The 14,235-nt window shown below is 42.1% G+C and overlaps 1 protein-coding gene across 1 annotated transcript in view; it reads left to right on the forward strand.

The window, feature by feature from the left end:
- Positions 1-7,850: 7,850 nt before the first annotated feature.
- The window catches only part of CCDC80 (coiled-coil domain containing 80), a 33,598-nt gene continuing 27,213 nt past the window's right edge, over positions 7,851-14,235 (forward strand). The window contains exons 1-3 of the mRNA XM_016150701.2: positions 7,851-8,060; positions 8,191-8,634; positions 9,051-10,933. Of these exons, the coding sequence (XP_016006187.2) occupies positions 9,062-10,933 (1,872 nt within the window). The 5' untranslated portion in view covers positions 7,851-8,060; positions 8,191-8,634; positions 9,051-9,061. The remainder of the gene's footprint in view (positions 8,061-8,190; positions 8,635-9,050; positions 10,934-14,235) is intronic.

Raw genomic sequence — 14,235 nt, forward strand, 5'->3', positions numbered from 1 at the left:
TAAACACTGTTCTAGCTTCTGATTTCACGAGAGATGGGCGCAAAATACTTAATAGGTGAATCTCCTTACAATGGTTAATCGTTATCTTTGTATTTGGTATTTAGCACATGTATCTGTCCCTTTAGCTCCTGCCCATGTTTTTTCATTAGCCTGAGGCTAAAAGTTCGAATTTATGATGTTCTTGTGCAGACACCATTTCCCCCACCATTAGTTGAGTATCAGCTTTGTGGTAGGCACATTTCATATGTAAACAAAACAGAACAAAAACCATTCACAATTTAATTTATAGAAACACAAAATAGAATATAATTACTATTCTGTTAATTATTCTGTTAAGAAAAAGAAGAAGAGGGAGTTATCGTTTCATAGGTACAGAGTTTCAGTTTGGGAAGATGAAAAAGTTCTGATGATGGACTGTGGTGATGATTGCACAACAATGTGAATGCACTTGATGCCGCTGAAATACACTTAAAAGTCATTAAAATGCTTTATTATGTATATTTAACCACAACAAACAAACAAGAAAACAAAAAGATTGGAAACTTCTGGACAAAATCAGAGGCTTGCTCCACTTTGGGACATTTTATTTGTGTGAGCTGACAAACTCCTCATTGTTTGTAGTAGTTAGCTGTGGATTTTCTGTGATTTGAACCATGAAACACGCTAATAAAATTATCATTAGAAAAAGAAATTAACCCTATTATTTACATAAAAAAATAACTATTCACATTTTTATAGATGAGGTTCAGGGAAGTTAACAGCTTGCCTGACTCACACAACTAAGCAACAAACATGGCATTCCAATCTAAGGTTTGTTTGACTGCAAATTTTGTGTCGCCTCTTCATAGGTACAACAAATCTTATCCAGTGAATAAATGAAATCTTCAAATATGGAACTGTTCTCTAACCAGGATTTTTTTTTTTCCAATTTAAGTTCCTCTCATTTTTGAAGCAGTTACTTTCTAACATTTATTTGTGCTGCCTCTGAATTTTCCCAGTAGTTGATGCTAAGGCTTCTGCTAAAATCCACCATCACAAATTATTTGTAAAGGGTCCACATGCCTTTATTTTCCATATTTAACTTTTAAATAAAAATAATATTAAAAACTTTGGACTGCTACCTGTTAACATATTCAGAATGAATTCTGCTTTGAACTTTTTCACTCACTTTGAAGTCTGCATTCTATTTGATCTTTATTCTGGAACTTTTGCAACAGACTTTGATTAAAAGAATTTAAGTTCTAACAATGTAGTTCTAAAACAGAGCTTTCTGAGATGTCATTACAAACTAACATGCTTTTTTATAAAAAAGAAAAAAACAGCAGAGTTTAAATTAATATCGACTTCAAAGCAGACATCTTGGGAAACTAGATAGTGATGTTTAAGTTATTCGAACACATAATAAGTACTTATTCTATACCAGACACTCCGAGAATTTTTGCCATTCCTTTTTTCATATTTCCTCCAAAGCTGGTTAATGAACCATGTGGGAAATATTACTTTGCAGTCATCTGTTATTTTGACTTCAGCCTGAATTCTCCAATTTGATCATTTAACAGACTTGGCTCCTAGAGCCTTTGGACTATTATTAAATCTGAACTCTAATTTTAAAGGTTGAAGAATTGACAAAAGCTAAGGTGTGCCAAAGTTTCTTTCCATGCAGCCTATAACTACAATGACAAGGCCAGCCCTTGGGAATATCCGATTACCCCACCTTAGACGGTGTGTTTCTTCCTTCATCTGCTATTACTTTTTCTTGCATTGTTTTTTTCTTTAGGGTACTATTTCTCACTAATAGAATGTAAGTTAGATGAGAACACAGACTTTTATATGTTGCTGTGTTCCCAACACTGGAGTAATGCCTAATACATAATAGGTGCTCCATAAACAGTCTGAATAAATAAATGACTAAATGAAGATTTATCATTCTTTATACAAAATGTTTTGCATCAATTTCATAATTCCATAATTCAGTGCAAGTATAAGTTTTAATTCTGATGATTTATAGTGCTATGTCTTCTGTTGCTACTATTATTATCTAATAAATAGAGATTAAGTGACCCTTTTGTGCCAGTAAGAGTAGATTTTCTTTTCCTCTGTTTTTCCTTTTTTAAAGAGATAAGTCGTATTTGGGCTTACTTCTGTGGTTTTGCCATCTCTCCTTTTAACTGTATTTTATCAATACAGGCATAATTTTTGTACCTTAACTATATGTAGGGCGCCAAGAAGGGTGCAAAATAAATGTAAGGTTACCCCACGTTTTCAGTAGCTTAAAGATCTTAGAATAACAACCCATATTTGAAGTACTAAATGATCTGAAGAGTGATGCTCTACAGAATATCTTCTTAGAGAAAGGGGAATAGTTCATGTTGGAGCTTCTGGGAAAACCCTGCTGAGGAGATAGTACAGGGCCCAGATACTGATGAATGAACTGAATGCATATGTGTGATAACGACCTATGGAGAAAGAGTCAGAGGTGACAGGTGATTCAAATAGTGGGCAAGAGAAAACCACCATGCGCTCCTGTCTTTCTCCCACCATACCAGCTGCTACTCTTCCACACCCTTTATTCTTCTTTTCATCTTCTAAACATTGTTTGTCAGGACAGACTATCTTCACCCTTACTCAGACCTTTAGTGATTTCTTCCAGCCTCATGTTTTAACTAGCCTTCCAAATTTATAATTCCAACCCCAGTTCTCCTTGAAGCTCAGAGTCATGTACCAAGAGCCTGTTCAACCTCTCTATGAGAATGTCTAACAGGATTTTCAAACAAAACATTTGTCTCTGCCCCAAACCACTCCTATCAGCTCTATCTTTAAGATATATACCAACGAGGATGATTTTCTGTACTTAAACTGCTACTGGCACCCTATTTCAAGCTACCACACCCTTCACTTGGCTGGTACTTTATTTCTCTTACTCATCTCCCTGCTGCTATTCTTGCCCCCCTACTGTATTCTCCATGTAGCACCCTTTAACTCATATATCAGGTCTTGCCATTTCCCTGCCTAAACTCTTTCAACATCACTCTTCTGGGACACACTTGTGAAGCAATGCCTGCTTCAATGCCTATGTACGTGCTGTTCCCACTACTTAGAGTGTTCTTCTCCTCCCTGGATTCCTGAGTGACTTGCTTCCTTAGCTTCACTTAGGGCCATCATCCTGGACCCCTATCTAAAATGGCTTCCTTCCCTTCATCACCTTTTACTTCCTTCCCTTTTAAAAAAATCTCTCCCAAGCATGTATCTGCGTATACTTACACTTACTTACTTATGTTCTTGTTTCTTATTTTCTATCACTGGAATATAAACTCTGTGAGGTCAAGAGCTCATTCATTGCTATATCCCTAGTGACTAGAACAATGCTTGACATTGAATAAATATTTGCGAAATGAATGAATTGGCACCCTGCTGGTAAATGCCTCCTTAATGTAAAGTGATATTCTGAGTGATGCAATCAAAACCTGGAATGAAGGGTCAATCCAGAGAAACAACAAGTGAAGGAAAAGACAATTCTAGCAGGGTAGGTATAAGAGACAGAGCCAAGATGGAAACAGGTAAATGAGGATGAAAGGACAGTCGGTCATTCTAGCTTGTCTTGGACTCCTGTATCTTGGAGTCCTGTAGACTCTAGTGGACTCTAGAGCCAAGGGAACATACCAAGCAAGACTTTTCAGGTACCATATAGTGGCTGCCATGGGATGCCTCTTTCTGCATAAAGCCTGCTTCAACAAAGGCAACATCTCTGATAGGAATGGACTCTGAGCCTTTTTGGCTGCAGCCATAGTCAGCATTGACTTTTTACAGGAAGAGAAAGTTGGCTATACTTCTGCAGAGAGCACAACTGACTAATGTTCGTTTATCCTTTTCAGTGAACTATAAGCTTCTTAGGGGAAGCTCTGGTTCCCTATCATTTCTGGTACTAAGTCTGCACTCTTGGAGAACTTTTGAGAGAAAGGCTGAAAGGAACATAAAAAGAAATTGGATAGGATTCTTCTTGGCTATACCTAAGGGCATGAAGAGCAGTATAATCAGATTTTCCCCTTCAAATCTGATCGATGTAAATCTTTTGTATGCATTAAATGACCAGTGGTTAAGACCTTGAACCCAGTACTGTCCACTTCTTTCCAGCCTAAAATTAACTCCTCAAACAGCAAATTGATATGCCCACAAGCTTACACTACTCACACATGATGGTAACCAATAAAAATCTGAACTTTAAATCACTGATGTCAAAAATTTTTAATGAGCCATTAGGTCATTTACATAGCTCTTTAATCTCTGCTAGGGCAAGATCCTTCAATTTGCTCTAATTAGGAGTTTGACATTTTCTTAATTAAATAACTTTCCTCCTAGGAAAAAAAAGTGCTTTTAAGTTTCCTCGAGTTTATTACAATAAACTCTAAAGTAATTAAAAATAAATAAATAAATAAATAAATAACCTGTTCTTTTCAATAGTTTTTGCCACTATTCTATCAGATAACTTTGAATTTTATTTATTTTTAAAGTATACATATCCTTCAACTTTGGATTAAACATTTGACATTGTTGACATTTCAGAGACAATTTCAGAGTGTTTCTTTAGGGGGATTCCCCTTTCTCAGAGTTTCTCCGGCTGCAGCAGCATCCGGAGTTGACAGTCACTGTTGGCTTTCCCTTTGACCTTACTGTTTATTTCTTTAGTTTGTCCTACTCTGTGAATACTGAGAAAGAGAATTCTTTTTTATTCTGATGGACATAAGTGTAGCTTAAGACTGAACATTGATCAAAGTCTGCAAGTGGAAAGGAAAAGTCTTTAGTATTATCCTCATTGTGAAAATTGTTTGTGTCTCTGCCGCAAAGGTGTGAAAAATGGCTCTGCTATTTTTCCTGCTGGGGGTACAGGTTATCACAGAACAGGTGAGGTGGTTTCCCTCCAGGACCACAATAAAGAGCTTGTATTTACCCCTCTTTCCTTTTTTTCCTTGTTTCTCTTAAGCAAGTGATTTTTTCAGGCAATAGAAAAATGTTTTTAATCTAGTACAGTAACATCCACCAAGTGTTACTCTGTGCAAGGGAACCAACTACATGTGACACAAACCATGATTTTTCTAGGGTGCCTGGGACAACGTATTTCCCTGAGTCTTGGTCCCAGGTTGCTGAAGCCTTAAATCAGTGTGGGTCTGATCAGTTAGCACACTCTCTTCTGGAGGTCTCCTTACACGTACTCTGATTTTCATCAAATAACTACCCCCTACCCCAGCGTCTCTAAAGCAATTCAGTTTTACACATTCTGTTCTTTCTTCCCTCTAAATTTCTACATGACCAACGCCAGGCTGTTTCTTGTCAGTGAATTCCTAAATTAGCATTTCTAAAATCTACTTTTGAATTGCATTTTCTTTACCTTTCTTTGATTCAACATTAAATTAGTATCCCGCCTCTCTCTCTCTCTCTCTCTCTCTCTCTCTCTCTCTCTCTCTCTCTCTCTCTCTCTCTCTCTCTCTCTCTCTCTCTCTCTCTCTCCCCCCCCCCCATACTACCCCCTCTCCACGCCGCCCCCCCCACCCCGCCCCGGTTACATTTTTCACTCCTCTCACCTAATTAGTTAATGTTTCTTTTTCAGGTTACAGAAAATGGAAAGATCTCACTGGGTACTCCTTCATACAGGGCTCTTAAATCGTGAACTAGAAATTGAGAATCATTGCAGGTCACATATCATAATGGGCTTCTCCTTAAAGAGGTGGATGCTAACTTGCTAATTGCTTTTATCAGGAATGTGCTCCCTGGATTTCCCTGGGGGGATTTTCTGAGGTCCCAGGGAAGGCTTTAGGCAAAGAGGTTAAAAAATCCTGCGCGGGCATGAGAAGCCCCATTTTGCCAGTGTGTTCATGTCGTGAGTGGGGAACCACAGCGGAGACGGAGAGGTGGCAGCTTTAGGACCATTTCCACGTATGTGTTTAGCGCGCCATCTAGTGGCTGAAGCTCTCAGAAGGGAAGAAAACCCGAGATCCCCGGGGAGGGCCGACACAGCTCAGGGTTGGACAGGCTTCCCAGCTGGGTCAAATCCCGGTCGCTAAGGGGGCTGTATTTCAACTTTACCAAAGCACAGGTGACAATTGTTGTGTACATTCTTGAGAGGTTGGTGGAAGCCATGTGATAGACAAGGAAAGGGTAAAAGACTTTAAAGACTTATTAAGAAAGGTAGAAAGTACTGCTACGCAATGACTTCAGAAAGTAAGAATCTAAAGTGTAAGTGCTCTGGTTGAGCAAATAAATGAGACTCTTTTATGAATATGGGAAACGCAAAAAGGAATTAAGGAGGAGAAAAAGAGAAGGTGTGGTAAGAAAATGAGAGGGGGAGGCAGGAGAACTCAATGTTTGTAGACAGTTCTAAACCTGGGTTCAAATTTTAGTGCTACCACTTAACATTTGTATGACATTATGCAGTTGATTTAAACTCTCTAAGCCTCAGTTTGTCCATCTGTAAAATGGGAATAATCCCACCTATCTTCCAGGGATGCTGTGGGGGATAGATAAAAGAATATATGAAAATGCCAAGCCCAGAGCCTCATCTTAAAATGCTCAATACATGGTAGCTGTTATTAGTAAGGAGACATCAAAAGAAAATGAAAAAAAGAAGCAAAAAGGCCTTGAAAGGTATAATGTGGAACACATCATGATTTGAGAAAGGAAATAACATCTAGGACTGTCCAACTTAACATAGGCATTTGATCAACGTAAGAGGTAAAGTCAATGAAAGGAAAAATCTCCTCTGACTCTAGCGGACAGGGGGTGTCTGTCTGAAGCCCACTTTTGTTACTATGGTTACAGGTGTCTGTGAGGGCTCCACAGAAGGGCCCTCCTTCTTGGCACCCTTGGTCTTCAAGCCGTGGGCTAAGAACCTTACACTCAACCACGTACAGATCTTCAATTCAGTGCTGGGAACTTATATAAAGGAAAGGCAAATGATCCATTGGAGACAGGCTGATCGAGAGGTAGCAACTAGGGACTGCACCAGTAAGTGCAGTCATAGCATGGCCTAGTTTACAGGGAGCCTTCTGGGGACCCTGACTCACCACTGTCTGTGACAATTAATACCAACTGAATTCTCTTGGAGAAGCTGGAAGAAATATCTGTATAATCCACAGCATTAAAAGCTGAATCACCATGACAGATCCAGGAGGCAGACACATAAAACTACGTTGGTCTCTTCTTTGGAACATGATACGGTTATTTCTAAGGATTGTCTAAAGCCCTCCAGATACCTGGACCTTTTGGATAGCAAAATACTGCATTATACACACACATGCCTCCGAGGAAGGTCTTAGCCTATCATCTCTAGCCAGAGCCCAGAGCTGGAGATCTTACTGCCCTTCCCCTGATGTAAGGGCCAACTGTAGTCTCGGGGGAACAACAGCTATTGCTTGCATTTCTAACCTTTTACCAGTTTCCTTCCATGCCAAGGAGAAAACCAGGAACAAGAGTAATATGATCTCCAACTAGGATAAAATAAAAACAACCCAGTCATGTTTTCCGTGGGCTTTTCCAACTTCAAACAAAATGCTTGAAGCAGGGAGAAAGAGATAAAAATATATACGTGGAGCTATAAGTATATATACTGCCTGTGTACATACAGCCAAGCACCCTGACCCAAATGACTATCTGTCTCTAGGAAAACCAAGCAGCCAGATACAGAAATCTGATCATTTCCCCTTCCAGAGTACAGTGTGAGTACAGACAGGAAAAGAAAGTATCCTGATTACTTGGCATAGAAGGGGTTAAGTCCTCAGCCATCCTATTCTAAAGTGATTTATGATGATGGGTAGTGTTTCAAAACTTTCCCCCACCCAAAGAACAGACCTCTCCCTCCCCACCTAGTGTACTCTCAACGTGCTGCAAGGAGAAGGAGGCGGTGTTTTGCTGATCTGTTGAATTCTTAGTGAAGTTTCCTGATTTCCAGTGGCTGCTGTTGTTTGAGTTTGGTTTGGATCAAAACTGAGGTTGTCCTGGCATTCCTGGGACTGAATCCAGACAAGAGGAAGAAGAAAAGGAAGGAGAAGGAAAAGAGGAGGGAAAAATAGGTGGGGAGAAATAAAGGGAGGAGAGAGGAGTGGGAAACGAGAAAAAAAAAAAAAGCCCCTTTTCAACATCACATTCCTGTGTTTTCCCTCAGCCTGGAAAACATATTAATCCCAGCGCTTTTACTTACAGAAACAAAGGGACTAAGCCAGACCGTGGAGGAAAGGGTGATAAGAAGGATCCTGGAACTCTAAGGAGAGAAAAGAGTGAGAATTTAGAAATAGCTGAGGCTCCGCTTTAAGGGGCGTCTTGCCTATCGTCACAGGGGACCGGCACACACAGACACAAGACCGAGCAGAAACTACTGAAAAATGGAGATGCAAAGATTTAAAAGGACAGCTCCTGTCATCTCACCCTACTTGTCAAGAAGGTAAAAAGACACAGCCAGAAAGAAGAAATCAGCTCAGCCCTCAGGTCAGGATAGGCGACTTTGGGAGCTGGAGCTGCAGCACACCCGAGCCTCGCAAAGGAGAAAGAAAGTTGGGAGGAAAAAGTATTTCATCTGGGAAATTGTCTTGGGACCATACTTCAGATTGCTTTTTAAAGCCTCTGCATTCCATCTCCATGAGCCACAATGTAAGTGTGTAATCCTTTCTGTCTTTGGTGTGTTTATTTCTTTGTTGCTTGTTTGAAGAAATGAAATGGGAATGTTCTCATAATTAATATGCTCAGTGTGCATTTTCTCCGGCACATCAGAGAGTCAGTGGAAAGGGTGCAAGCATGCTGAATGGGGCACTGGGCTGGGTTTCCTGCTTAATGTAACTGTCTCTGCTAGGTGCTGACAAATTACAGGGGCTTAAAATTTACAGGATCTCATCCCATTTTCCATTTCCTGACCTCCTTCCTTCTTCTCTAACCACCCTTTCCCCTAGCCTTTGGGCAAAATAGAGAAAGAGATAATGCCCAGTTCTGTTTGTAATTAAATAATTTTCTTTCTTTTTTTCTCTGGCTTCCCCTCCCCTTTTGTCTTTTGACCTTGCTGCCTTCCAAAGTGGATTACACAATGATATGGAGAATGGGACCCAGTTTGACCATGCTGTTGGCAATGTGGCTGGTGTGTGGCTCAGAACCCCACTTCCATACCATGAATCGAGGGAGCCACGGAGGGCGGAAAGCACCTCTGGTTTCCCCAGTCAACAGAAGGCCAGCTCGGTTTCTGAGGCACATGGGGAGGTCTCAGGGAATTGAGAAAACCACGCTGGAGGAACCAAATCTTCAGCCTCACCAAAGAAGGAGCAGTGTGCCAGTGTTAAGAATAGCTCACGAAAAGGACCTACCGGCCGCTCTGGGCATCAGTGGGGCTCTGATGAGACCTGAGCGGAGACCAGCAGCCCGGAGCTCTCCCCGCAACATGGTCCGAGATGAGGGGTCCTCAGCTCGTTCAAGAATGTTGCGCTTCCCTTCTGGGTCCAGCTCTCCCAACATCCTTGCCAGCTTTGCAGGGAAGAATCGTGTGTGGGTCATCTCGGCCCCTCACGCCTCAGAAGGCTACTACCGCCTCATGATGAGCCTCCTGAAGGACGATGTGTACTGCGAGTTGGCAGAAAGGCACATCCAGCAGATAGTGCTGTTCCATCAGGCGGGCGAAGAAGGCGGCAAGGTGCGCAGGATCACCAGCGAGGGCCGGATCCTGGAGCAGCCCCTGGATCCCACCCTCATCCCAAAGCTGATGAGCTTCTTAAAGCTGGAGAGAGGGAAGTTCGGCATGGTCCTGTTAAAGAAGACGCTACAGGTGGAGGAGCGCTACCCTTATCCCGTCAGGCTGGAGGCCATGTACGAGATCATCGACCAGGGCCCCGTCCGCAGGATAGAGAAGATCAGGCAGAAGGGTTTTGTCCAAAAATGTAAGGCCTCTGGGGTAGAGGGCCAGGTGGTAGAGGAGGGGGACAACGGTGGAGGGGCGGGAAGGCCAGGCCTGAGCGGTGAGAAGAGGAAAGAAGACCCGAGGAGGGCGCAGGTCCCACCCACTAGAGAGAGTCGGGTGAAGGTGCTGAGAAAACCGGCCACCACTACAGCAGCTCCTCCGCCACCTCCTCCGACCCCAAGGGCCACCACCCTGCCTCCTGTTCCAGTCACAACAATGACTCGGGCCACCTCTCGGGTGGTGACTGTAGTTGCAAGACCTACAACCACCACGGCCTTTCCGACCACCCAGAGGCCCTGGACCCCCAGGGTGCACCCCTCCTCAGATGCTCACAGGCCCCTAGCAACAGCTGAGGTGACCACGCCTAGGGGGGGTGTAGCCTTAGAGAATTTCTACCCTCCACCCAGGAAGGAGCTGCACAGGGAGAGGCCACAGACCACCAGGAGGCCCAGCAAGGCCGCCAACTTCGAGAGCTTCACGGCTGCCCCTCCCACCCTTACTTCGGAGCATAGCATCAGGACTGTAACGGGCCGTTTCCGGGACAACCGCACAGACAGGCGGGAGCATGGACACCGAGACCCAAATGTGGTACCAGGTCCCCACAAGCCAGCAAAAGGCAAACCTCCCAAAAGGAAGGCCCAGGACAAAATCCTTAGCAATGAGTATGAGGACAAGTATGACCCCAGCCGACCTACTGCCTCTCACTTGGAAGAGGAGTTGCAGGTGGGGAATATTCCCCCCCAAAAAGCAAAGGAGTCTAAAAAGCTTGAAAAGCTTGAGAAACCTGAGAAGGAGAAGAAAAAAAAGGTGAAGAATGAGAAAGCTGACAAGCTACTCAAAAACGAAAAGCCAGTGAAGAAGGACAAGGCTGAGAAAAAGAGCAGGCAGGAGAAAGAGAAAAACAAGAAGAAAAAAGCAGGTAAAACAGAGCAAGATGGCTACTTCACCCAGAGTCCCAAGAAGCTGGTGACTGACCTGCTAGGTTCTTTTGAAGGCAAACGAAGACTCCTTGTAAGTAATCTTCTCCTTGGTATTGTTCTGTGGGTTGAGGTGGGGGCATGTTAACATTTGGTCATTATTATTTTAAAATCGCATTGCCGATGGCAGACCATGGCTGAACCTATGCCATGTCAAGGAGCTCAGCAGGCATGTCAAGGAAGAGCAGCCAGGGTAGCAGCTCCTTTGGTTTGGATGTTAAATAAATCTTTTTTATACAGACTCACAGAGTCAATGGCAGGAGGACCTTGGACATGTATGTACCCAGAGAGCACCTGTATAGTCAGTTTCTTTCAAACCCATCAGTACCCATCCCTCATTCTTACTCTGCTCTTCCAAGGGATAGTTCTGGATATAGCTCCCTTTTACTAAGTTCAAAGAATAAAAGAAGAATGAATGAGGTTCCTGAGATGGCATGCATTGACTCTGATCACAACTTAGGAAAAGCGTTTCTCTCTTCAGGAGCTTAGAAACTAGAAGCATGTATATGGGGAAAAAAAACAAGGCTTCTCCTTTCCCACCAATATCAATATCAATATCATCAATATCATATCAATAATTGGAAATCTCAAAGGGGAAGTGAGGTAGCCTGGGTGGAGAGTGAGTATGACTGGGAGTGGGGCAGGGTCCCCATGAATGCTTTCAAAACCAGCTGGTTGAAATTTTCTCCCTTAAAGGCGGCCTTTTCTGTCACTGTCCAGCTATCAGTAGGAGGGCAAAAGGATGGAATGTGGGAACTGGGTTAATCATTCCAATTTCCAGCACTCTAGAGACACATCTGAACTTGGAGTCCAGATGTCAGTTTCTCTGAGACTCTTTAAATGAACATGAGTGTGTGCGTGTGTGTATGTGTGTTAATGAAAAAAAAAAAGACCAGCAGTCCTTACTTTGCTTTTGTTTCTGAGCGCCACTAGTATTGAGATAGTTACAGGTCTATCTCTGTAACTCTCTCTTTGTCCATTACTTGCTGCTATGACAATGTTATCTAGTCAAACCCCAGGAAGGCATAGGACAGGAATAAGTGCTACCCTAAGTGTAAGGGAGGTTCTCAGCAGCAATTTAAGAATGGATCCTCCTCTTATGTCTCCTTGCCCATGCTCTTAGTGCCCATCCAAAATTTTACCCGTAGCTTAATTGCTATCATTTTACTGCAGGCTGATAAGGAAAAAGAGAGCATGATAAAATTACTTCAGAGAAAAAGGTCAGTAAAATTTAGGGTAATATAAGTCAGGAATGATTCTCTCAGATACCTGAGTAGGAGGAAGCCATCTCATGCTCCGGAGGATAGCATCTTTCCTACTGAAGGCGTAAGGTGACTCCACGCCCTGCATTCCCCCCACCAAAGCAGACAGGCACTCTTCTCTCAGGGCACCTCTCAGAGGGTTTTTTAGTTTTTCCAATGTAGCCTTAACTTGGAATAATAATATGAGCCAGAGAAACTCTGATGTCCATTTATTTTTAGTGGTTTCAAAAAATTTAAATGTGTATTTGAAATGTTATTCAGAGCAGAGTTCCTTGTAGTATTCATCTTGGGTGAGGTGTGTCCTCAAATTCTCTTAGCTCGTCCAACAATGTAGCTATTGATCAGAACAAAACCTAAGTTTTAATCTAGTCTAAAGGTTTGTGTATGTGTTATTTATTTTTCATAGTTGTTACTCTATTTAACCAGACCCTTAAAGTAACTATATAAACTTAGGTTAGCAGAGGATAGGCTGTCCAGTTTAGTGTAGTTTAACAGCTATTTGGTCATTCCAAGAATGCACAAATTTAAATGGGAATGTTCCAGTCAGAACCAAAAGAATCACTGATTTCAGAGTAGAACTTTACTTGGTACCTGAATGTTTGCTAGAGAACAGGTAGGGGAAAGCTCCACTTTTGGGGCTGTAGGAAAGCCATTAGTAGTGGGCTCCATTGCTTGTCTCCTGAGTACCTGGGACTTTGTCCACCCTGCCAAAGCACGTCACCCAGCCCTGGCTATTTAGCCAACAGGTAGGCGAAGTATTCCTTATTGTCAGCTTTTAGCCAGGGGAAAAAATAATCATGGGTAAAATAGCGAGATTGTACCTATCTGGTAAGTACTTCCATTATCCCTAGTTTGTAAATTAACAAAAAGGAGGTTTTCATACTGTATCCCTGAAATTAGTCATGCCCTTTATTTCTCTTTCTCTCCACTCCCTTAGTCAGGGATTTGAAAGCCCAGCTGGGTCTTTTCTACTTTTAACAGTATCCCTGATCATAAATTTCTAGCAAATGAAACTCAAATGACAGCTTCTGCTGATGTCATGTGAGGCAAAACAGAAACCAGCTGGGATTGCTCAAGGCAATGTTGCTCTTGGGGGCTGGTGAGAGATTCAGGTTTATTATTAAAAAAGAAAGTACCAACAAGAGGCATTTCAGTCTTGCAGTCCCATGTGTCCCCAGCTAATGATATATCACAAATGTGTTTTTTTAAAGAGCTAATGATATCCAAAATAAGAATGGATTAGAAAATACAAGATGAAATAAACATGATACAATATTTAAAAATGGAGGGAAAAGAATCTATTTGACCAGACAGAGAGGAGACTTGTGTTTCTGGGTGAAAGAACTAGTTGCTGCCATTTATAGTTTTTTTCCACTTATTTGCCCTGTCAAACATGGTTGGTGTTATTCAGGAAATTCGGTAATTCAAGTAATATTCATTAAGGCTTAGCACTCTCCAAGCTGTTCAAGTACGGCTGATAACATATACCTCCAACTGGCCTCAACCTAAGCCAGTGTGCTCAAACTGAAATGAGGTTTGCATTCCAAGAAATTGTACAGGTCCTAGAGCTCATCTTTTCAGGTTTTCAGTAACCTGGTGCCCAACTATAATTTATCATAAATCCGTGGTACTTTGCATTTATTCATATCATTCTTTAGATGTGAAAACATTACATAACCTCCGCTTAACCAATTACTTAGAGAAACACAGGAAACAATGATATGGGTTGTGGTTGAGTAAACAGCATCTTAGAAGCCTTCATAAAAGCTGTAGGAGGAGCCAGGTGTCCTATTCTTAGGCCAGAGGTCAAGCCTTCAAACCCTGGGCCTCTCAGTCTGTCAGAAGAAAAGAGCACACCCTGCCAGGGGCTTTTGCCAAGACTGCAACGTGCAGTTTAATTTTCATGACAATCCCACGAAGAAGGACTTATTAACTCTGTTCTACAGACTAAAAAAACAGAAGCTTAGAGAAGTTGAAAAGTTTCCGGAGGTATATAGCTAATACTTGGCAAAGCCAAGAGTTATAACTCAGGGCTGTTTGACTTTAAAGCTCATTCACAAGTCACTCCCTTATT

This window comes from Rousettus aegyptiacus, unplaced genomic scaffold (assembly GCF_014176215.1).
Source record: "Rousettus aegyptiacus isolate mRouAeg1 unplaced genomic scaffold, mRouAeg1.p scaffold_m13_p_4, whole genome shotgun sequence".
Classification (NCBI taxonomy): Eukaryota; Metazoa; Chordata; class Mammalia; order Chiroptera; family Pteropodidae; genus Rousettus; species Rousettus aegyptiacus.